General features: G+C 36.4%; 1 protein-coding gene and 1 pseudogene across 2 annotated transcripts in view; both read left to right on the top strand.

The window, feature by feature from the left end:
- SNX13 (sorting nexin 13) overlaps positions 1-23,233 on the top strand; it is a 141,610-nt gene that overhangs the window by 25,932 nt on the left and 92,445 nt on the right. Inside the window, exons 2-3 of one of the 2 annotated variants that reach the window (XM_065938699.1) lie at positions 20,201-20,313; positions 22,692-22,803. In XM_065938699.1, the coding sequence (XP_065794771.1) occupies positions 20,201-20,313; positions 22,692-22,803 (225 nt within the window). The remainder of the gene's footprint in view (positions 1-20,200; positions 20,314-22,691; positions 22,804-23,233) is intronic. The other variant, XM_065938700.1, reaches the window with a different exon arrangement.
- On the top strand, positions 15,381-16,551 carry LOC136171035 (mesoderm-specific transcript homolog protein pseudogene; annotated as a pseudogene).

Here is a 23,233-nt window from a genome sequence, read left to right as displayed (position 1 = left end):
GGACTGAACCTTCTAGCTGGGAAGGGAGAGAGGTGCTTCTAAGGGAAGACTCACTATAGATAGAAGTTTGAGCTGGTTCTTGAAGAGGTTTTGCTAGAAAGGGGAGAGAATCCATCCTAGAGAACAAAAGCAAGAGAACAGGTCCTACTCATGAAAAAGCCAGGTATTTTTAATTCAAAGGTCATTTTGACCTGTGAAAAAAAGGAGGATATAATAGAGGAAAGCCAGATGGAAGATGGAATAGAGGAGAAGCAGGAATTGTAGTCTTGCAAGCCTGAGCTAAGGTCTTATCTAAAGCTTTGGTGGTGAGGAGAGGGAGGGCCACGAGAGATACTTAAGCTGTAAAATATAACAAATTAGTTGAGTGTGAGAGTTCTGAAGAGGGCAGTTCAAGGTAACTGTTAAGATTTCTCTTTTCAGTGATTGATTAGGCACTGGTGTCTCTTTTTAATTTAAATAAGGGGATATAGGAAATTTGGGGTATGAATAAATTTAATTTTAGACACAATGAGTTTGAGGTACCCATGAGAAATTCAGGCAAAAACATTCAGCATGCTGTTGCATATAAGTGTTAGAAACTCAGGAGGTGTATCTGGATTGGAGACATAGCTTTGGAAGTCATGGTACATATGAGGTAGTTAAAAGTGGTGGCTAAGAAAACAAGATTACTTAAGGATTGCATATATAGCATGACTGTAGGAGAGTGAAAACAGAATCCTGGGACTTGCAGGTTTTCTTCTGCTTAAAGATAATCTGGAATACTTGCAAAGCAGTATCAATTTCCCTTTATTCTTTCCAACTTTAACAGATTTCAGAAACTTCCTCTTTGCAGCCCCTGTTTGTTCCTTTCGTTCTTTGTTGTTGTTCAGTTGCTCAGTCGTGTCCAACTCTTTGTGACCCCATGGACTGCAGCACACCAGACTTCCCTGTCCTTCACCATCTCCTGGAGTTTGCTCAAACTCACGTCCTTTGAGTGATACCATTCAACTATCTTGACCTGTCTCACCCCCGTCTCCTTCTGCCTTCAATCTTTCCCAGCATCAGGATCTCTTCCAATGAGTCAGTTCTTTGCATCAGGTGGCCAAAGTATTAGAGGTTCAGGATCAGTCCTTCCAATGAATATTCAGAGTTGATTTCCTTTCGGATTGACTAGTTTGATCTCCTTGCTGTCCAAGGGTTCCTTCAGAGTCTTCTCCAGCACCACAGTTCTAAGGCATCGGTTCTTTGATGCTCAGCCTTTTTTATTGTCCAACTCTCACATCACAAAGTTATAGCCATAACTTTGACTATACAGACCTTTATTGGCAAAGTAATGTCTCTGCTTTTTAGTATGCTGTCTAGGTTTGTCATCGCTTTTCTTCCAAGGAGCAATTGTCTTTTAATTTATGACTGCGGTCACCGTCTGCAGCGATTTTGGAACCCAAGAAAATAAAGTCTGTTATTGTTTTCATTGTTTACCCATCTATTTGCCATGAAGTAATGGGACTGGATCCCGTGAACTTGTTTTTTTGAATGTTGAGTTTTAAGCCACCTTTTTCACTCTCCTCTTTCACCTTCATTAAGAGGCTCTTTAGTTTCTCTTCCCTTTCTGCCATAAGGGTGGTGTCATCTGCATATCTGAGGTACTGATATTTCTCCAGCAGTCTTGATTCTAGCTTGTGCTTCATCCAGCCCGGTATTTCACATGATGTACTCTACATATAAGTTAAATAAGCAGGGTGACAATATACAGTCTTGATGCACTTTCCCAATTTGGAACCAGTCTGTTGTTCCATGTCCAGTTCTAACTGTTGCTTCCTGACCTGCATACAGGTTTCTCAGGAGGCAGGTCAGGTAGTCTGATACTCCCACCTCTTGAAGAGTGTTCCAGTTTGTTGTAATCCACACAGTCAAAGACTTTAGCATAGTCAATGAAGCAGAAGTAGATGCTTTCCTGGAATTCTCTTGCTTTTTCTATGATCCAGTAGATGCTGACAATTTGATCTCTGGTTCCTCTACCTTTTCCAAATCCAGCTTGAAGATCTGGAAGTTCTCAGTTCATGTACTGTTGAAGCCCATCTTGAAGGATTTTGAGTATTACCTTGCTAGCGTGTGATATGAGCATAATTGTGTGGTAGTTTGAACATTCTTTGGCATTACCTTTCTTTGGGATTAGGATGAAAACTGACCTTTTCCAGTCCTGTGGCCACTGCTGAGTTTTTCAAATTTGCTGGCATAGTGAGTGCAGCACTTTCACAGCGGCATCTTTTAGGATTTGAAATAGCTCAACTGGAGTTCTGTCACCTCCACTAGCTTTGTTCATAGTAATGCTTCTTGAGGCCCACTTGTCTTCACACTCTAGCATGTCTGGCTGTAGTTGAGTGATCACACCATTGTGGTTATCCGGGTCATGAAGATCTTTTTTTGTATAGTTTCTGTGTATTCTTGCCATCTCTTAACATCTGCTTTTGTTATGTCCATAATGTCTCTGTCCTTTATTTAGCCCATCTTTGCATGAAGTGTTCCCTTGGTATCTTCACTTTTCTTGAAGAGATATCTCTTTCCCATTCTGTTGTTTCCTCTGTTTCTTTGCTTTGTTCACTTAAAGAGGCTTTCTTATCTCTCCTTACTGGTTTTTGGGAACTCTTGGTTTAGATGGGTGTATCTTTCCTTTTCTCTTTTGCCTTTCGCTTCTCTTTTTTTCTCAGCTATTTGTAAGGCCTCCTTAGACAGCCATTTTGCCTTTTTGTGTTTCTTCTCCTTGGAGATGGCTTTGATCACCACATCCTGTACAGTATTGCGAACCTCTTTCCAGACACAGTTCTTCAGGCACTCTATCAGATCTAAGCTCTTGAATACATTTGTCACTTCCACCATATAATCATAAGGGATATGATTTCATCTCAATTCATTCTTTATGCAGCTGGATTCTTCTTGAGGCTGTTAGTTTATTCCTCTTTGAAGTGTCTGTTGTCAAACTAAACTAGAGAAAAGGAAATGCTTAAATCATTTATGTGGATTCACATCCCTTCATGAAATGGGAATAGGTATTCTAACGTCTACTAAGAAACAGACTGCCATTTTTAAAACATATTATGCTCTTGGTTTATCTTTTGTTTTTCCTTTTTTGACAGTGATATAGATACAGATAAATATTTTGCTTCTTTCTTTAAAATAACTATAAACTGATAAATCACATCTTGGACTCGCATCAGGTACACCTTGTAGCATATGTTGGGACTGTGGCAATCCTGAAGCCTTTGTGGCTCATTTTCATGGAGATTGTTGTGACACAGCTTTATTCCATTATTGCCTTGCAGAGGTGATTCCCAATTTTTCTGTTTTTCGAGAAAAGTTATCTTATTTTTCTTAGGTGATTTTAAAAAATTTTATTCAGAATTTAACAAAATAATGTGCTGTCAATTTTTGATCTCTTTCTTAAACCTTAAATTCTTTGTGTCAAAGGCCAACCCGCATGACCTACTGAAACGTCTGAGATATGTTTGATTCTGTTACTTATTAGGGTAGGAGAGGAAACTTGACTTGAAAGCCTTGGCTGACTAGTGGAAAATCAAATCAAATCCTTTGATTTTGAAGATTGAGTAATAATGAACCATGAAGTCAGATGGTCTGAGACCTATCCCATTTTCAGTCAGTATTCTGGTAGTGAATCCTCCCCACCTCAGTTCCTTACTTGCTGAGGTTTTGATCCTGGGTACCATGGTCAGTGACTTGAAACTAGAGTGTTTAGTTAGGGAGGATATTTTTCTGTTATTTTATCATGCATATTTAAGTACAAAATTAAACACACACACATACAAATGCAACTTTGGTATTTTGCCACCAGAATGTAAACCACATGAATATTAATGTTTCTGTCACTTGATGGTTTTCAAGTTCTGAGCATTTGATGTACTGAATGTACTTAAAGTATGATACGTTAGGGCTTACTGTATTATCTTTGTTTGTTTCGGTTGAGTCAAAGTAAAAGCTTTTTATAGAAAAATCTCCTCCTCATTCCATAGGAAAATTAGGGGGATATGTTGAAACTGGCCTTTAGCTTTTCTGTTTGTTCTCCGTGGGAGGGAGAAGGAATGATTCCAGCAAGTGGAACTTTCATAGTTTTGAGTGTACATGTTCCCTTTTAGCAGCAACTCTCCTTTGTAAATAAATCCCATTTGTATAACAGTTAGATCTCATAATTAAAAATTATATTTAAAAAGCTGTCCCACAAAATGTTAGGATTTGATTGTTGATTTTGATCTAGCTGGCTTTTGACCACACCAGATTACATTATGAGAGGACTTTACACACCAGGTATCCGGAGTAAAGACAGTGTGATTTTCTTTGGGAGGAGTGGCATTTCGGTGGAGCTGGTTGAAGTGTGTGCTAATGTGTTATGTCAACTAAAATTCTGATCGCCTAACAAATTTTTTTAAATATATGACACATATTTTGTGTATGTTCTCTTAGGTTTTCCTGTATCAGAGATGTTGATCTCTTATTTCCTATACTAAGATGAGAGATTATGAAATCTGTGAAATCAATCTCAAGAATTGATTTTAAGATAATGTAAAATAGGTTTCTTTATATTTTATTTAAAGTTGAATGAATTTTGAGCAGTTTTACAGTTGAGTTTTGTACTTTTGGGCATTGATAAGGCTGGCTATGACTGTTTACCAGGTTTTTATAATTAATAACTGGTAGTGTCTTGTAGCCATTGTCTCCTTTTGTAAAACTATCTTGTGCTTGTGATTATATGTAGTTTTTAAAGGACTTTTTAAAAGAGCAGTTTTAGATTTGTAACAAAATTAAAAGGAAGATACAGAGATTTCACATGTACTCCCTGGTCTCACACATAGTCTCTTCTCATTATCAACCTCTCTCACCAGAATGGTACTTTTTTTTTTTTTTAACCAAAGATGAACCTATATAGCCATGATAATCCATAATTTACTTTGGGGTTCAAAACTCTTGGTATTGTGTGTTCTGTTGGCTTGGATAAAAGTATAATAATGCGTATCTGTCATTATAATAACGTGCAGGGTATTTTCACTGTCCTAAAAATTGTCTGTGCTCTGGCAGTTCATCACTCGGTCTTAACACCACCCCCGTCTTTTATTGTCTCCATGATGCTGTCTTTCAGAACATGCTTGGAACCACACAGTAAGTAGCCTTTTTGCGTCAGCTTCTTTCACTCTGCAGTATGCATTAAAGTTCCTCAGTGTCTTTTCATGGTTTGATAGCTCACTTCTTTTTAGTGCTGAGCAGTACTCCATTGTCTGGGTGTACCGCACTTTATATATCCATTCACTTACTTTAGGATGTCTTCCATGTTTTGACAGTTATGAATAAGTTGATTTAAGTTTTTGTGTGGACATGAGTTTTCAGTTCTGTTGGGTAAATACCAAGGAGTATGATTGCTGGACTCTATGGTAAAGAGTGTGTTTAGTTTTGTAAGGAACTGCCAAACTTATCTTCCAGTGTGGCTGTATGATTTTGCCTTGCTGCCAGTGAGTTCCTGTTGCTCCACATTCTTGCTAGCGTTTAGTTATTCTGGATTTTAGCCGTTCTGATTGGTGTGTAGTGGTATCTTCTTCTGGTTTTAATTTGTGTCTCCCTGGGACATATGATGTGGAGCATCTTCTCAATGTGCTCATTTGCCATCTGTATATCTTTCTTTGGGGCTTCCCTGGTGGCTCAGATGGTAAAGAATCTGCCTCCAGTTTAGGAGACCTGGGTTCAATCCCTGGGTTGGGAAGATCCCCTGGAGAAGGAAATAGCAATTCACTCTAGTATTCTTGCCTGGAGAATTTCACAGACAGGGAAGCCTGGTGGGCTGCAGTCCATGGGGTTGCAAAGACTTGAACACAACTGAGCAACTTTCACTTTCACTTTCATATCTTCTTTAGTGAGATGTCTGTTAAAATCTATGGCCCATTTTTTAACCAGAATTTATTTTCACTGTTGAGTTTTAAGAGTTATTTGTAGTTTTGGATAAAAAGTCCTTTATTAGATATGTCATTTGCAAATATTTTTCCCTAGTCTGTGGCTTGTCTTTTAATTATCATAATACTGTCTTTTGCAGACCCAGACGGTTTTAATTTTAATGATATCTAGCTTATCAATTAATTTTTTCATAGATTATGTCTGGTGTTACATCTAAAAAGGCATCACCATACTCAAAGTCATGTATGTTATCTTCTGGAACTTTATAGTTTTATGTTTCACATTTAGGTATATGGTCCATTTTGAGTTAGTTTTTGTAAGAGGTATACGATCTGTGCCTTAGATTATTTTTTTTTTTTTGCATGTGGATGTCTGATTTTGATAACACCATTCGTTGAAAAGACTGTCGTTTGGTTTTGTGTTGTTTTGGAAACTCTTTAATACTGCATTTATTCCTCATAACTTACTTTGTTGCCTTTTATAGATGGAATCTTAAATATACTTAGACATAAAAGTATAAATAGCCTTGAGCATTGGGTCTAAGTTCAGTAAACAAATGATATTCTCTGTCCTACTTTTGAGTCAGAGTACTTCCCCTGTGGCACTGTCTTTTGTAGTGCTAGCATTTTTGAATCTTTGTTCACTTGGAATTTTACTAATTAGTTTTCAATAATACCATTTTGATGGAAAGAAGTGGGTAACTGTAAAGAAAAGAGATTGATTTTTCTTGTTCACCTGCAAAACTGCTTTTGGAAGACAAAGCGAATTTGTCACTACTGTTTAAGCTCTGGAGGACTTCTCTTTTTTGTATTCCCAAACATTTTGTTAACTTTTCATTATGGCACTTACTACAGTTGTTTATCATTCCATGTGTATTTTACCTTCCTAGTTTGTGAGCATTTTGAGGGCAGAAACTGCTTGATTCATATTTGTATGATTAAGGCCCAATACATAGCTATTCAGTTATTAAGGATCAGTGTAACCTCCCGAAACAATTATTTTAGAAGACAGTAGTTCCTATTTAAAATGAATACATAACCCACACATGAGATAGGATGTTAAAACTCATTACTTAAAGTAGTTCCAGATTTAAAAGAATCTTTGTCTTAATTGAATAGCCAAGTGTATATTGCTTTACTGTCAACTAATCAATTTTTTAATACCAATTTAAGTCTCTGGGCTGTGAACATTTATCATGGTTATGGACTGTTTATTTCTGGTATTGATTCCTTAAGAAATACAAGTGCATTTACTATGTAAGTGAATTTTGTGATTATTGTGTATTTTAAAAAATGTTTTTAATGAAAAATTTCAAACCTTAAAAGTAGAAAGACGCATGTAATGAGCTTCCCTCTGTCACACCCAGCTTAAACATTTATCACCTCATGGCTATTTATATTTTGTGTTGATCCTTTTTCACTTTTCCCCTGCTGTCTTACTTCCAGGATTATTTTGAAGCATATTCTAGATCATATGATTTCATCTTTAAATATTTCATCATGCATCTCTAAAACATTAAGGGTTCTTTTTGTTAAAGCATAATAGCTGTCACCATTCATTATATCGGCCAAAAAATAAACAGCAACTTGTTAATGTCATTAAAAAATGTTTAGAATTGCCCAGTTTCTTGTCCTTCATTCCCTCCTTATCCTCCTCCTTCTCTTCCACTGTATTTTTGTTTTTAATCAAGTTGAATAAGTTTGCGTATTGCAGTGTTAACCCACAGATTCTCCTTACCTTCCTCTCCCCTCCTCCTCTTTTTTCCCCCTTGCCCTGTATTTGTTGAAGGAGTTGGGTCTTCTGCCCGTTACTGTTTCTCATAGTCTGAATTTTGCTTAGTTCATCTCCGTGATGTGTTGTAACATTTTCTCAGTCTTTGTGCCTTTCCTCAATCAGATTCAGGTTTGATTTCCCCCTACCCCACCCCTACAAAACTTTGATTGTGATGTCGAAGCTGAAACTCCAGTACTTTGGCCACCTGATGCAAAGAACTGACTCATTGGAAAAAAACCCTGATGCTGGGAAAGATTGAAGGCAGGAGGAGAAGGGGACGACAGAGGATGAGATGATTGGATGGCATCACTGACTCAATGGACATGAGTTTGAGTAAACTTCGGGAGTTGGTGATGGACAGGGAGGCCTGATGTGCTGCAGTCCATGGAGTCACAAAGAGGCGGACACAACTGAGCTACTGAATTGAATTGATGTGTATTTTTATTTCAAGAGGCATGTATGTTTGGTTCATTTTCTCTCTTTCCTATCTTCCTCCCTCCCCCACTCCCATGCCCTACCTAGATTGCTAGATCCCTAATATGTTAGGGATTGCAATATGGCAATATTCTGTCATTCCTTATTATATGAATTTTTCTCCTTAAAGAGAAACTGATTTTTATATCAACTCTCTGATCACCCCATAAATGGCTATTTCTTTAACACTTTTCAAAAATAGTTGGTTTTTTAGAACCCTTCAAAGATGATCAGTGAAATTTAAAAGTATCTACATTTCATGAACTCAGATATTTGAAGTACTCCAGTCCATTGCAGTTGTTATTGTTACTAATTCCATTTTTAGCCAGATGAAGCCTCTTCAGGTTGTCTGCTGAGTTTGACATTTTTTCAGTCATTTTTGGTAGTTTTCTGGTGTGATAAAGTGTTCGGGCCCATCTTAAACTCATTTCCTGCTCTAGACTTGGAATTAGCCACTCCTCCAATAGCCTGAGTTCATTTTGTTGGAACTGTCAACACTATTTGTTATTGATGGAATGATTCACAGTAAAATTAGTGTATTTTAAAGTCACTTGAAATACTTCCTCTATATGGTTTCTCCACATTGTTAGTATATATAGTTAGACTTTCAAATTTCACTTTGCTTTTTAGAGATTGCTTTTGAAATTCTTTTTATGTGTAAGATGTTTATACCAATACAAAATTAGATCCGCAGATCAAAGTAGTTTCGATGTGCCTAGTTCTCATACCTGTCCTCTTTTACTCCATTTTCTCCATTCCTTGTAGATCATTTAAAAAAATTTCTATATATCCTTACATTTAAAAGAACAAGCAAATGTTTCTATATTTATAACTCTTACCCTCCCTTTCTTGGATGAATGATAGCTATACATATTTTTCTTTCTTGGTATGTAATTGAATTAAAAAAATAATCTGGGTACATATACTAATACAAAAAAATTTGTTCAAAATGCACAGAATTGGTATTTTCTAATACATTGATGGATTCAATCAGCTTGCATAATTAGATATTCAGCTGTCTTATTCTTTAGTAGCTTTAAAACTTGCTTTGATCAGTTATTTTTAAGGGAATACTTTTCCTTTTTGCATGTCATTTATATGTACATAATACATATATACACACACATACATATTTGTTTAGGAATGAAACTGATATAGATATAAATTAAACATAGACATTTATCTGTCAAGTGGAAACATAAGGAAAGTAATTTTCTTTTTGATAAAGATTAAAAGTTTATTTAAAAACTTTACTATTTTTAAAATTATTTATTATTAAGGCACAAAGATATTGTGTGTAGTTAGAAAAATATCGCTTCTAAAAGGCACCTTTGGTTAATTTATTTCAGCTTTGTGTATCTTCTGGGCCTTTTATCAGAAATTCAGGAAGCCTTGTTAATGTGGTTTTGCAGTTGGAGGCTTTGAGTCTGCTAGAAGCCTGTCAGGACTGTTCTTTGCTATACTGCTCCATCCACATTTTAAATACTTTTATTATTCTTTCTGTATAAGGGAAAGCATTCAGTAAATACAGTCTTTTGTTTTTTCAATACTGTAGTTTCTTTTAGACTCTAATTCCAGTGATTCCCAATGTATGGGCTGTGGGGGTGGGGAGAGGTTCTGCAGCCTCGCTTAGTTTGTATTCTGAATAAGCAAATGCCTATGAATGTACCTGTTATTTATTCAAACTGCGCATATAGTTATTTTGTAATTGATGGAATCGCGTTTAAAAAACACTGAATTAATTGTATCATTTTTTGTTATCTTGTGTTTTCTTTGTCATTGGATGCTAGGTGTAATAATTATATAACAGTATGTGACCTTTTATAACTACTGCTCTAATAAAAAATTAAAGGGTTTGTTAAAGTAGTTACCTACATATGTGTACATAATTAATTTTTGAAAATATGTAAAAGTTGAACTGTAGACCTCCATTTTAAGGGAGAGAGTTCTGTTACTAGAGAACTAAGTACATGGGGCTGGTGTATATGTGTGTGTATAACACATATAAACATATATATACATATATGCATATTCTGGGCACCCTGGTTGGGGGTGGGAGGAGAAAGTCCACAGGTACCCAGTGGCCATAATCTTCGCCAGCTTGGCAGTTGGCTGTCTTAGAGACAAGGCCCTCTGTCCTTCCTGGCCCAGCAGCTGGATTGAAAACATGCACCGTATCACGCTGGTATTTAATCATCCCCACAAGGATATACTAGCTGTGAGTGGAAGAGGGTCTTTATTTACATGTCCCCAGAGTATCAAAAGAGGGGTTTGGGACCAACTTAGCTAAATGTACTGATGGCCCCTGTGTGACAGCCTCTCGGTGCTGCCTCCCTGAATGGGAAATCGTGATGTAGGCTGGTGTAGGGTATGTTGAAACCTTTTTTTCAAGCTTTTCCTTTTTTATTTTTTTTCTGAAATTGGGGCCTTGGTGTGGGTTATGCTGGTAGGAATGTGTAACTCTGCATACAGTCCTAAGGTGGGAGTGAGGAGGAGGACTTCAGTTAAGGGTCCTTTTCTTTTTCACTTTCCCTTTCCATTTTTCCTCCCTTTTGCCCTTCTCCCTTCTCTTTCTGTTGCTTCCCTCATTTCACTTCTCTCGTTAGTAAATGAATTAATTAGTTCCATATTTACTGAGCAGCTTCTTTGTAACAGGCCTTGGTTAAATTATTGTATATTGTTGAATGAGCCAAAGTTCAGTGTCAGGAGCTCATTCTATTGCAATTACTTACAGACGGAATAAGGTGGAAGGAAAACAGTCCATAGTTTAAATAAGGTCGTTCTTCTTGTGGGTACTTACTTTTGTTGTTGAGCTCCTGTATGTAGTTTCTGTGACCCAGGTTGGCACTGAAGTAATATCAGCCTTATGAGTCTCAGCCCTGTCTGGCTGGCTGCCCTATGCCATGTAATGTGTTGAGACATACCAGGTGAATATAACTGAGAGTGGCTGACTCACTCTATTGAAACTCTTCAGTTCAGTCACTCAGATGTGTCCAACTCTTGTGTGACCCCATGGACTGCATCACGCCAGGCTTCCCTGTCCATCACCAAGTCCCATAGCTTACTCAAACTCATGTCCATTGAGTCGGTGATGCCATCCAACCATCTCATCCTCTGTCGTCCCCTTCTCTTCCTGTCTTCAGTCTTTCCCAGCATCAGGGTCTTTTCCAGTGAGTCAGTTCTTCACATCAGATGGTCAAAGGATTGGAGCTTCAGCTTCAGCATCAGTCCTCCCAGTGAATATTCAGGACTGATTTTCTTTAGGATGGACTGGTTGGATCTCCTTGCAGTCCAAGGGAATCTCAAGAGTCTTCTCCAACACCACAGTTCAAAGGCATCAATTCTTCAGCACTCAGCTTTCTTCACAGTCCAACTCTCACATCCATACATGACTACTGGAACCATAGCTTTGACTAGAGGGACCTTTGTTGGCAAAGTAACGTCTCTGCTTTTTAATATGCTATCTAGGTTGGTCATAACTTTCCTTCCAAGGAGTAAATGTCTTTTAATTTCATGGCTGCAGTCACCATCTGCAGTGATTTTGGAGCCCCAAAACATAAAGTCTGTCACTATTTCATTGTTTCCTCATCTATAAGCCATGAAGTGATGGGACCAGATGCCATGATCTTCATTTTCTGAATGTTGAGCTTTAAGCCAACTTTCTCACACTCCTCTTTGACTTTCATCAAGAGGCTCTTTAGTTCTTCGCTTTCTGCCATAAGGGTGGTGTCATCTGTATATCTGAGGTTATTGATATTTCTTCCAGCAGTTTTGATTCCAGCTTGTGCTTCCTCCAGCCCAGCGTTTCTCATGATGTACTTTGCATATAAGTTAAATAAGCAGGCTGACAGTATACAGCCTTGATGTATTCCTTTCCTGATTTGGAACCAGTCTGTTGTTCCATGTCCAGTTCTAACTGTTGCTTCTTGACCTGCATACAGGTTTCTCAGGAGACAGGTCAGATGGTCTGGTATTCCCACCTCTTGAAGAATTTTCCATAGTTTGTTGTAATTCACAGAGTCAAAGGCTTTGATATAGTTAATAAAGCAGAAGTAGATGGTTTTCTGGAACTCTCTTGCTTTTTCGATGATCCAACAGATGTTGGCAATTTGATTTCTGGTTCCTTAGGAGAGTCCAAAGTCCATTCTCTGAAAACTCTGACAGTCTGTTCTTCCTGGGATCGAAAATAGCTGTTTCCACTTAGCCCCACTCTCCACATGTAAGCAGGAGAGTTTACGCCTGGCTCTGCGTCAAAGTTACCTAATCAGTGTGCCTTCGATGGACTTGACTTGAGAGATGGTTTCGCAGCTCAGCTCCTTGATTGTGCTAGTGTGAATTCTGAATCAAAGAGAGGTTAGTGATTTTGCAGAGGTTACACAAAACTTCAGTGCAAACTGGAACCTGTGATTTCTGATTCTGTTTTTAGTACTGTATTATGCTACCTTTCCTATCATAGAAGTCTGTGATGAGGATCAAATGAGATAAATGGTAGTATGAGTTAATAGACATGAAATACTACAATGTAAGTTACTTCCATATGCTTTGTACTATCAGGAGTCATATAAGACTTTTTACATTATCGCTTCTTGATTCTTAAGCATCTTGGCAGCAGGGGTCATTTTTTATGTCTTTGTGTGTCTCTCTGCTCAAGGCCAAACTGATATGTATAACTGATACATGCATGCTAGTAAACTGATACCCTTGAAACCAAAATTATTTCCATTATTTATATAAGGAATATGTGGATGAACTGATTGTCTAATAAAACCTATACTTTATATTTAGGTACTTTATACTCAAATCAGGAATTTATTGCATTCATTTCAAGTAGTTTTCTGACTGTAATTTCTTGGGAGGCATATTAAGCTGATTAATTAAATAAAAGAAACCGCTCACTTATGATTTTAATTTTTTTTTTCTTACTGTTACTTTTAACTTCAGGCAGTTGTCAACTGAAAAATTTTAAGGTTCCTTAGGAGTCAGGATTTGAATAGAATCAAATCCCACTCTTACTCTTAATAGCCGTGTGACCTTGGACCATTTTTAAAAAATCTTCTCTGTACTTTAGTTTCTCTGTTGTTAAACTAGAAATAATAATAGTGATTAAGCTAAAATTGACCACTAGACCAGTGGTCTCCAACCTTTTTGGCACCAGAGACCCATTTCATGGATTATGATTTTTCATGGACCAGGGAGAAGGGGGATGGGTTTGGGATGATTCAAGTGCGTTACCTCTACTGTGTATTTTTTTTATTGTTACATTAGCTCCACCTCAGATCATTAGGCATTAGATCCCAGAGGTTAGGGATGCCTGCGCTAGAGCATAGACTAATTTACTGCCCAGAAAAACCATACAACATAGATGAAGAAATAAAGGCATGGAGTGGTTACACAGTTAATAAATAATGAAAGTTAGATTTTTATTCAGTTTAACTCCAGAGTTCATGTTTTTTGAGCACTGTGCTATATTACCTTCTTGATTACTTGTTAAGTTGTTCTGAGGAGGACATGAAGTAGGTAAGTAGAATGCTTGGTACAATTTTGTTTTTTAGAGGTTCTGGAATTGTGAGTAAGGTTTTTGTTCTGAGGAGGACATGACGTACATAAGTAGAATGCTTGGTACAATTTTGTTTTTCAGAGATTCTGGAATTGTGAGTGAGGTTTTGTGGACTTAGGGATTAATTTCGGTAGCATTATAAATATATAATTGTTCTTAGTTCTGAACAGTTCTGGTAAATTATTAGAAGTGAAACTATCACAAACCCCATCCCAGACATAATGGACCAGAATTTGCATTTTAAGAACATGCATTTTAGATCCTTAAAGTTTGAAAAGTACTGCAGGAGATGATCTTGGAGGTTTCTTCCATCTCACAGTTGGTGTGTTGATTATCTTAGGGAAGCAGACATATGGATATTTCAGTGTTGTTATTGTGTTTGGAGAAGAAAATAGTAATTTTAATGAAAAGTATTATTTTAATAAAAATCACTGTTACGTGGATTTATTTCTGTTCTTTGGCTTCCATTCTGAATTTGTAAAAAATTTCTGATGTGGTACAGAACTGTCCTAAATTGTATCATCCTGTGTCATGTAAGAAAATAATCAGAACTCAAAAATTTTGAATGGTTTTAGATGAAATATTTTTCTTAATCTCACTGGATAATAAGATTATAATATTAGCCAAACATATAAATGGGAACCCTAAATATATCATAAAACTTCCTTGGGGAAAAAAAAAAACTTCCTTAAAAAAAACTTCCTTAATTTTGGACAGTTCTCTATACTCATGTTTCATTGAATCATATAATATTTGAAGTTAAATATTATAAGATTAACCACAAAACAAATGTGCACTTGACTTACTTGATTTGAAATGTTTAATTTTATTAGTCCCTGGAATATAGAAACTTCTCTCAAACTTAATTGAGGAAAGGGTCTTCTGTGGATTTTTTTTTCATGTGACAGTAATGTCTGTTTTGTTTACTGTTGACTCACTAGGGTTTGGCACATTGTAGGTATTCACAAATATTTGTCAAATGAATGAATTAAGAGTTTGTCTTTTGATGACTTTTGCTAACCATTTTCCAATAAGTAGGAAGAGACTTGTAAGATTCTGAAAATTTGAGTTTTTAGACAGTTGAGCATCTCTTCATGTTAAATAATTGAGTTAATAATCTTTCCCAGATTATATAATTATGTTTCTTTTTTGAAAATCTCTTTAATTTTTAAACTTCTTGAATTGATATTCAAACAGATGGAAAACATGTTTATACTGTTTAAAGCAAATGCCTCGTTAAAAACCAGAACATTTGAGTACTGTTTGAGAAGCCCCTTACGTATTGTCCTCCAGTTGCCTGCTGCCTTCCTTCCTTCATCTCCAGAGACAGCCATTTTGCTTGGTTTTATTTTTAAAACCTCTGAATAGTAAGTTGTTAACTTACTTAAGTTGTGAGTTGTTAATCGGTAAGTTGTTTAGCTTTAAAAACTGGCTGGCAAGCATAAATATAACTTTGTAAAGTAGTAGTATTGCTAATATTGGGTCAGATTTCATTGAAGAAGGTAGATTGGATAAATTATCTGGCTCATGGTCTGGTTTGGCTTTCCTGAGAGTTGATAAGAACTCTTTTCAGGAAAGTTTTATTTGAGTGGATCTGGGTTGAAATAGCATCTGTTTCTTGTAGTTGGCCGTCTCGCAGTGCTGTAGCATGGATCAGGTAACCGGGTGTTCTGCGGAAGTGTTGTCAGGGGAACCGAAACGCTCTGTGCTTTCTTCTAAGCCACCATGGTCTACTTTTAGCTCTTACGTAGAAGTCAGGGGAGGCACAGCCTGGTTCCCCAAACATGGAGTCTTGTGGCCTAGGTCTTACCTGGACCATGATGAAGTAGTGGTAGGTCCAGTGGGGCTGTTGGCTGTTGGCCCTGCTTGCGGCATGTCTGCAGTTCCTTCCCTCCGCCCCCAGCTTTCACCTGCTCTTTACTCATGGAAGTCATCAGGCAGATTTTTTACTCTCAAGGGACTTCGAATCTTCTACCATGGGATCTTCTTCTCCATGGGATGTGGTTGGATCTTCTTCTCCATGGGTCCAGAGATAGTCGTGGTTTTACATGGCTTTCCAACATCCAGCTATGATTGGTACAAAATTTCAGAAGGTCTGACCCTCAGGTTTCATTGAGTGATTGCCCTCAGTTTCCTAGCCTTTGGCCTCAGCAGCAAACCGAGACCACATCACTATTCCATATTCAAGCAGGCCAGCATCGTGAAGGTGCTATGAGGCATCTGGGACTTCAGAACCATGGGATCAACCTGTTGTCTCACGACTGTTAGGGATATTGTTGCTCAGGAGCTGCTGTGTAAGTTCAAGCAGAATTGATCTGTCTGCTTACCATCTAGGGTTTCTTTTTTTCAAATGGAGGTTTATTTGCTAAGACTGTCCTCTCCTTCTCCAAAGACTTCTCAGAGATGGAGGCATGCTGTCACTCTTGCTCACGTAGCTGATGAACTACTTCGTATTCTCTCGAGATCTCACCCAGTCTTCAGGCTGTACACCCACCCCTCTGGGAGTGAGCTTTGGGACATGTGGGCAGGGATATGCGACAATGACGGGATTGTGGTTATTGATAGTCTCTTGGAGTACATCAGTCAGAGGAAGAAAGAAGCTCAGAAGATGCTGGTGGGAGCTCTGTCTGTTTCCATTCCCATGCATTTTATCTATGGGCCATTGGATCCAGTGAATCGCCAGGGTTTTTGGAGCTGTATAGGAAAACACTGCTGTGGTCCACAGTGTCGATTCTGGATGACCACATCAGCCACTGTCCACAGCTAGAGGATCCATGGTCTTCTTGAATGCATATATGGGCTTAATTAACTCATTTTAAGCTGGACAGAGTAGCTTCCATATATTACCTCCCCTGTTCCTTATGCTGTGCTTGCGTCAGTCGTATCTGACTCTTTGGGGCCCTATGTTCTGTAGCCCTCCCGGTTCTTCTGTCCAGGCAAGAATACTGGAGTGGATTGCCGTTTCCTCCTCCAGAGGATCTTCTTGACCCAGGGATCGAACCTGTTTGTCTTTTGACTCTTGCTTTGGCAGGTGTGTCCTTTACTACTAGTGTTACCTGAGAATCCCTCTTCCTTATCTGTTGTGTATTCCAGTTAGGAAGAAATGCTCAAAAGAGGTCCTGGCCACCAAACACTTCTCCTCAGAAGTCCATCTGACTCACACCGGTGAACAGCATATAGTAAAAAGCCAGTAGAAGCTATAAGGGTGACCTGATAGTCCACTTTCCATTCCTTTGACATCTGATCAAGTTGGACTTGCCTTTGTCTTTGAGTTATTAGAAAGTTCTGATGGACACTACTGCTCACTGATGCAGAAAATTTGACATTCTTTTGCATAAGAGTCTTTGGAACACTTCTGTGGACTATTCTGAAAAGTGCTGATTTCTGGTCCTGATTGAAATTATCTAAAGGTGCTGCCTTCACCACCCTTGAATGGCTTTGAGTTTTCTAAGCGACACAGCTTCAAGTGAAAGAGTCTCCTTCGTCATAACTTTGGTTTTGGTTTCATTAGCTGCTTCTATTTGTAGACATTTTGTTAGACTTTGGTTTAAATAATGCAGTATTCTAAGTATACTTTAAGACTATGACTTACCTACATGGATTATGTTTTTATATTCTGTAAGGACACTAAACCAGCAGACACTTACCTAGCAGAGTAGTTTAACCTTACTAAGTGTGTTTCATTTCAGAATAAATTGAACTAAATCCAAGCTATTTATAGAATTTACTAAAATCATAGGATATTAAAGACAGTAGCCTCTGTGCCAGAGATTTACTGTTACTTGCTGTTAAAACTGGTCTTTCCAGCTACTAACGGTGGGGCTCTTCATAGCTCAGTGTGTGGGGGCAGGTCCCTCCTGAGCTGGAGTGGAGAGGGTGGGGTCTTGTACAGTTCACGTCACCAGGCTGAGTGTTTATTGACCGCTTAACCTTCTCGTTGCTTGTCCCAGAGAGGGTTCCTTGTGTAGCTTAGCAATTCTGTATTTTACAGACAGGAAAGTTTCAGAAACTTAAAGAACAAAGTCTGAAAGGCCTATATGCAAATGGTGCTAAAGACTTTTTTAAAGCCACAGTTTCATTGTTTTGGTTAAAACAATTGGTTAAACAATTGGTTAAAACAAATGGTTAAAACAATAAAACTGTTTTATTATTGGCTAGTGATTAAAAATTGCTTATTAGCAGCTTCAAGTGTAACAACTGGAATAAGTTTTTATTTTCTATATATAAAAATGAATTTTGACAGAAAAAAAACGGTCAGGGAAGACCACTTCTATAGGTGCAGTAGTATCCCCAGCTGATTCAAGGAGCTGCTCAGGAAGGCAGAGTAGAAACTTCATCAACAGGCATTGTCGTCTGGTTAAAAGGACGAGTGGCCAGGGTGAGGAAAAAAGGTAATAAAAGTATGAATGAAGTAGAGTTGTGTAGGCCTTATGTAGAAGAAAAAATAAAAAAGCCATTTACTGAGGGATATAAAAGAAGATATGAATAAATGGAAAAGTACTATTTGGGGATAGGAAGACTAGTATAAATTCTCCTTAAATCTTATCCAAGATTCTGTTCATGTGTTAGTTGATCATTGAAAGCTTCTTAGACCAGTCATAATTGCTTTCTTTTCCTGTATAGCCTTCATTCCCATCTGATACTAATTTTGTTGTTGTTTAGTCACTGAGTTGTGTCTGACTCTTTGCAACCCTATGGACTGCAGTTAACCAGGCTTCCCTGTCCATCACCACCAACTCCAGCAGCTTGCTCAAACTCATGTTCATTGAGTCAGTGATGCCATCCAACCATCTCATCCTCTGTCGCCCCCTTTTCCTCCTGCCTCAGTCTTTCCCAGCATCGGGGTCTTTTCCTGCGAATCAGCTCTTTGCATCAGGTGACCAAGGTATTGGAGCTTCAGCATCAGTCCTTTCAATGAATATTCAGGGTTGATTTCCTTTAGGCTTGACTGGTTTAATATCCTTGAATTCCAAAGGACTGTCAAGAGTCTTCTCCAGCACCAATATTTGAAAATATCATTTTTTTGGCCCTCAACCTTCTTTATATTTCAACTCTCATTACTGGAAAAACCATAGCTTTGACTATATAGACCTTTGTCAGCCACGTGATGTCTCTGCTTTTTAATACGCTGTTTAGGTTTGTCATCGCTTTCCTTCCAGGGAGCAAGCATCTTTTAATTCCATGACTGCGGTCACCATCTCTAGTGATTTTGGAGCCCAAGAAAATAAAATCTATCACTGTTTTCCTCTTTTCCCCCTTCTCTTTGCCATGAAGTGATGGGACTGGATGCCATGATCTTAATTGTTTGAATGTTGAGTTTTAAGCTAGCTTTTTCACTCTCCTCTTTCACTAAATGTATTTATTTCTTTGTCTTTTTTTATTCTGGAATGTGAATTTATGAAGATATGTAAATACATGAGAGTGTGCTTGTTGTTGTTCCCTTATTAGAATGTCTTATTCCTTGTGATATCCCCAGCACTTTGAACTTAGAGCACAGAGGAAGCAATCAATGACTGGTGAATGAATAAATAAGTAAAACTTTCTTTCATAATCCATAGTACTTATTGTCTGTTCCATAGTTTTTTGGTCATTAATTTTGTTCAGTTTAGCATATTTTCTATTATTTTCTTTTGGTTTCTATTGCTTTCTATTATTTTCTTTTGGTTCAGTGTCTAATTGTTTCATTCCTGTAAGACATTCTTCTCTGTGCTCCTTGATGGCAGGAGTGGGACAAACACATCCTTTGTATACCTCACAGTACAAGGCAGATGGATGTAGGAACTTGTTGAACTGAATACATTTATTTTACTCATAATAAATTGCTAGAATCCAGTTTGTTTTTAATAGACAATACAGTGTATTTCTAAACGAAATAGGATTTGTTTATAAAGATGGAGAATTTTATGGGATGATTTGTTGTACTCATGGTAAATTTTGGTAACTAAGTTGTGTAATTATAATTTTGCAAATCTCTACACACAATTTGAGCAAAAAAAAATATATTTTCAGTGAGAGATGGATTTCTTACCTTGAAATTTTAATTTTTAAAGTCTCATGCTATAGTTTTAAGAGTATTCTAAACAAGTAAAATCTGTACCTTTTATACATGCTATTGCATATATAAATATATAAATGTTTTTATTATAAGTACTTTATCACTTCTCATGCAAGTATATCATTCAAGAGTTTATGTAACTTTTTCTTTCTCATTTATTTTCCCAGTGGATTTTTAAAAACACTACTGACATACTTTAAATTTATTTCTACTTATAGATTTGATATATTGTTGCAGATAAATTTCCAGTAATGTATTTTTAAAAGTAAATATTTTTAAAATTACTGAAACAGTGCTGTGAAATGCTTAAAAGGACAAAAATATAAACTATGAAAAAGTTTTGTTGGTTCTTTTCTAGTTGCTATGAAAAGTTATTTATTTATTAAAAAGATTTTTTTCCTGCTTTGTTTCAGACCAGTCTATCCATATGGGGATGGGGAAGCCTTGGCATTGTCCTTTCTCTGATAACATTTGGACCCTTTGTAATATTTTATTTGGCATTTTATATCCTCTGCTTTGTGGGTGGGTAAGTATTCTCAATGATAATTTTATAGTTATGTCATGTTCAGTTGTTCAGAATGGAAACATGACTGTGAGACCTCAATAAGAAAAGAAGAATGACCATGAGAAATGGCAGTATGCTTTGTGAATGCTGTTTTTTCCTAATTATTTTTACCAAAGTTAAAAATAGTAAAATTAAGATACCCACAGAAATAAAAGTATTGATAGTTATGATTTGTACCAGCAGTAGGGGTAGTTATATTCAAAAATAAATTTCAGTTTATGATGATATAAACTTTTTTGTATAATTTGAAAAGTTAAGAATTTTTTATTCTTTTTGGTGTTCTGTAAAATTTTTAACTACTTTTGTTGAAGTTCTGTGAAATTTTTTAGATAAGGCGAGATATAGATAGGCTGTGGAAGAACCACTAAAAACTCTGGATTAAACATTAAGGCACATGAAAGAATCTGAAATTCCAAGTTCATTTAATGTCATAAATTGATGTGTTATTCTGTTCTAAATTATTGATCTCACTGAAACTTGCTGCCACAGTAAGGGGACTTCTTACTAACAAGCATCCCCAAAGCATCTCAGGATCAGTTAATTGAGCATTCCCAGGTTAGTCAGTTACAGTCAATGAGTATTATAATTCCTGAGTCAAAAATCTTTCTTATTTTGTCTCTCATTGTGAAGAACGATGGTCCTTTCTTTAATGTAGCTTTATATAGTTTAATGCCTTATGAATTTCAAAAGCAAAAGCAGGCTTTTGTATATATTAAGTAAAATAATTACTATAGTTTATAAAATAATATAAATAAAAGTATATAAGTAAAATAATATAACTGAAAGTCATCTTAGTTTTAATGTTCTTTTTTCTTATGTAAATTTAAAAAATATGTTTTTGTTCTTTTGTCTACTTAACATGCAAGTCAGGAGAATTAATACATTTTCTTATGGAAGCTGCCAGGTGTTTTTTTTTTTATTGGGGATGGTTTTGGCTAGTCAAACTTTAATAAGTTTTTGAGTTCTTTTAAGTTTTTAAGTTTTTGAGTTTACCTATATACAGTGTTGATAATGTATACATTCTGCTTATAGTCAAAGCTAATCACTTATTTTGTAACGTAAAGAAAACCTTTGGAAAGAAAACAACTCAAAGTTTTGATGTTTTTTCTTTTCGCCTTTTGGATTGTTATTTTAGGATACTTTAAATAACAATGTGGGTTATTGTAATAGCTTTCCATTATGTTTGGTCATGTAATTTTCTACAGCACCTGTTTTTTCTTAAACCTCAAGGCTGAAGCTATGAATTAGGTTCTAAGATCAGCCTGTTCTTAGCTTTCTTTCCTACTGTCACACTGTGGGCAAAGGTGCACATTTTATCAGTCTGGTTTATGGTAATGTTTTTAGAAATACATTGTTAACATAATATAAGCATTTTATTGTGTCTAGGTAAAACTGAAATACAAGACCAACTTGATTCTTGGTAATAATGTTTGATACAACACAGATATGTGAAATTTACTTATAATTCTGTGGCCAGCCTTTTAAAAAAGAAACAGAATTGAGGCCATAAGTTGACTTGAGTGTATATGTTTCTCCACCCGCCTCCCTGTGCTGAAGAGCAGTGATGGAGCAGATAGCCACAAAAAGCAGAGGACCTTGAAAATCTTCCTTTCAGTAGCTGAGGCTGACTATGTTTAATTTTTCACTGTTCTCTTCTTGTCACTATACTCTTTCAGTCATTGTAAGATTACTATCAATCATTATAAAATTAAAATTTAATTTTCTTTTATGGATTTCCTGTCTACTCAGTAGTGCTTCTATTTATTTGGTCAATTTTAAATGTAAGAAATACTGATAGCGTTTAATCAATACTTAAAGTAGTTCTAAACCAATATTTATCTTAGTTTGACTCCATAATTGTTTTAAAAATAGCTTTTTAGGATATATTTGTTTCTTTTTAAATTCCAGACTTATTTCAAATGCATTATAAATTGGATCATCTTTTTCATGCATAGCCTTTGTTTATTTTCCTAGTGGCAAGTTACCTCTTTCTTTAATTAGTTAAAAGACATATAGAAATACATCTCATTTGTTTTTATCCTTGGTTATTAGCTTGCCTGCTTAATTAATGAAGGCTTATTATCCTAAAGTTTGAAAATGTTGCCTGAGATTCTCATGAAATAATATTGAATGAAAACTTGGAAAGGCATTATTGTATAAATTCGCAAAATGTTTATGTTTTTTTTAAACTTCAAAACTTAACAAAAGCCATCAATTCCTTGCCTTGCCAAAGTCACAAACTGACTTTTTAGTGCATGATCAGCCATCTGTTAAATCAGAAAAATATGTGTTAAATTTAGTGAAATTTTGTTTTGTATCTGTACTTAAATTTCTTTCAGGGGTTTTGTCGTTACTCTCCTGTTTGGAAAAACAAACTCAGAAAAGTACCTAGAGCAGTGTGAACATTCATTTCTCCCTCCAACATCAACTGGGATTCCTAAGGTAAGAAAGGTAAAGGAATGTAAAACCTTGATTTTTTGTGTGTGTGTGATTATGTGATAATGTAATTGCCTTTATATGGCTTGGCACATTTCCCTATAGTTCACTAATGCTCACTATAAATTTATGAGAAATCAGGCTTAGAAAATGCATGTTGGATGTTAAAAGTGAGCATGCAAATTTGAGGAAAAGGTAAAAATTTGGAATCTTTTCCTACTGTCTTAACGTAGAATTTTGATGCATTACAGCATCATGTCATTGTCAATTATTGAAATGTCAGTGAATGTACTGTTTTGAATGAAGTAAATGCATAGGAACCAGAGTGGGGAAAATGGGCACTTTTTCTTAAACTCACTTGAAAAGTAGAGCTTGCAGTTAGGCTGTGCTGTTTCTATAATTTTATTAACTCAAGCTCGATTTTATGTCTTCCATGTTGCAATTT

This window comes from Muntiacus reevesi, chromosome 6 (assembly GCF_963930625.1).
Source record: "Muntiacus reevesi chromosome 6, mMunRee1.1, whole genome shotgun sequence".
Taxonomy (NCBI): Eukaryota; Metazoa; Chordata; class Mammalia; order Artiodactyla; family Cervidae; genus Muntiacus; species Muntiacus reevesi.
This window is presented reverse-complemented; position numbering and strand designations above follow the sequence as displayed.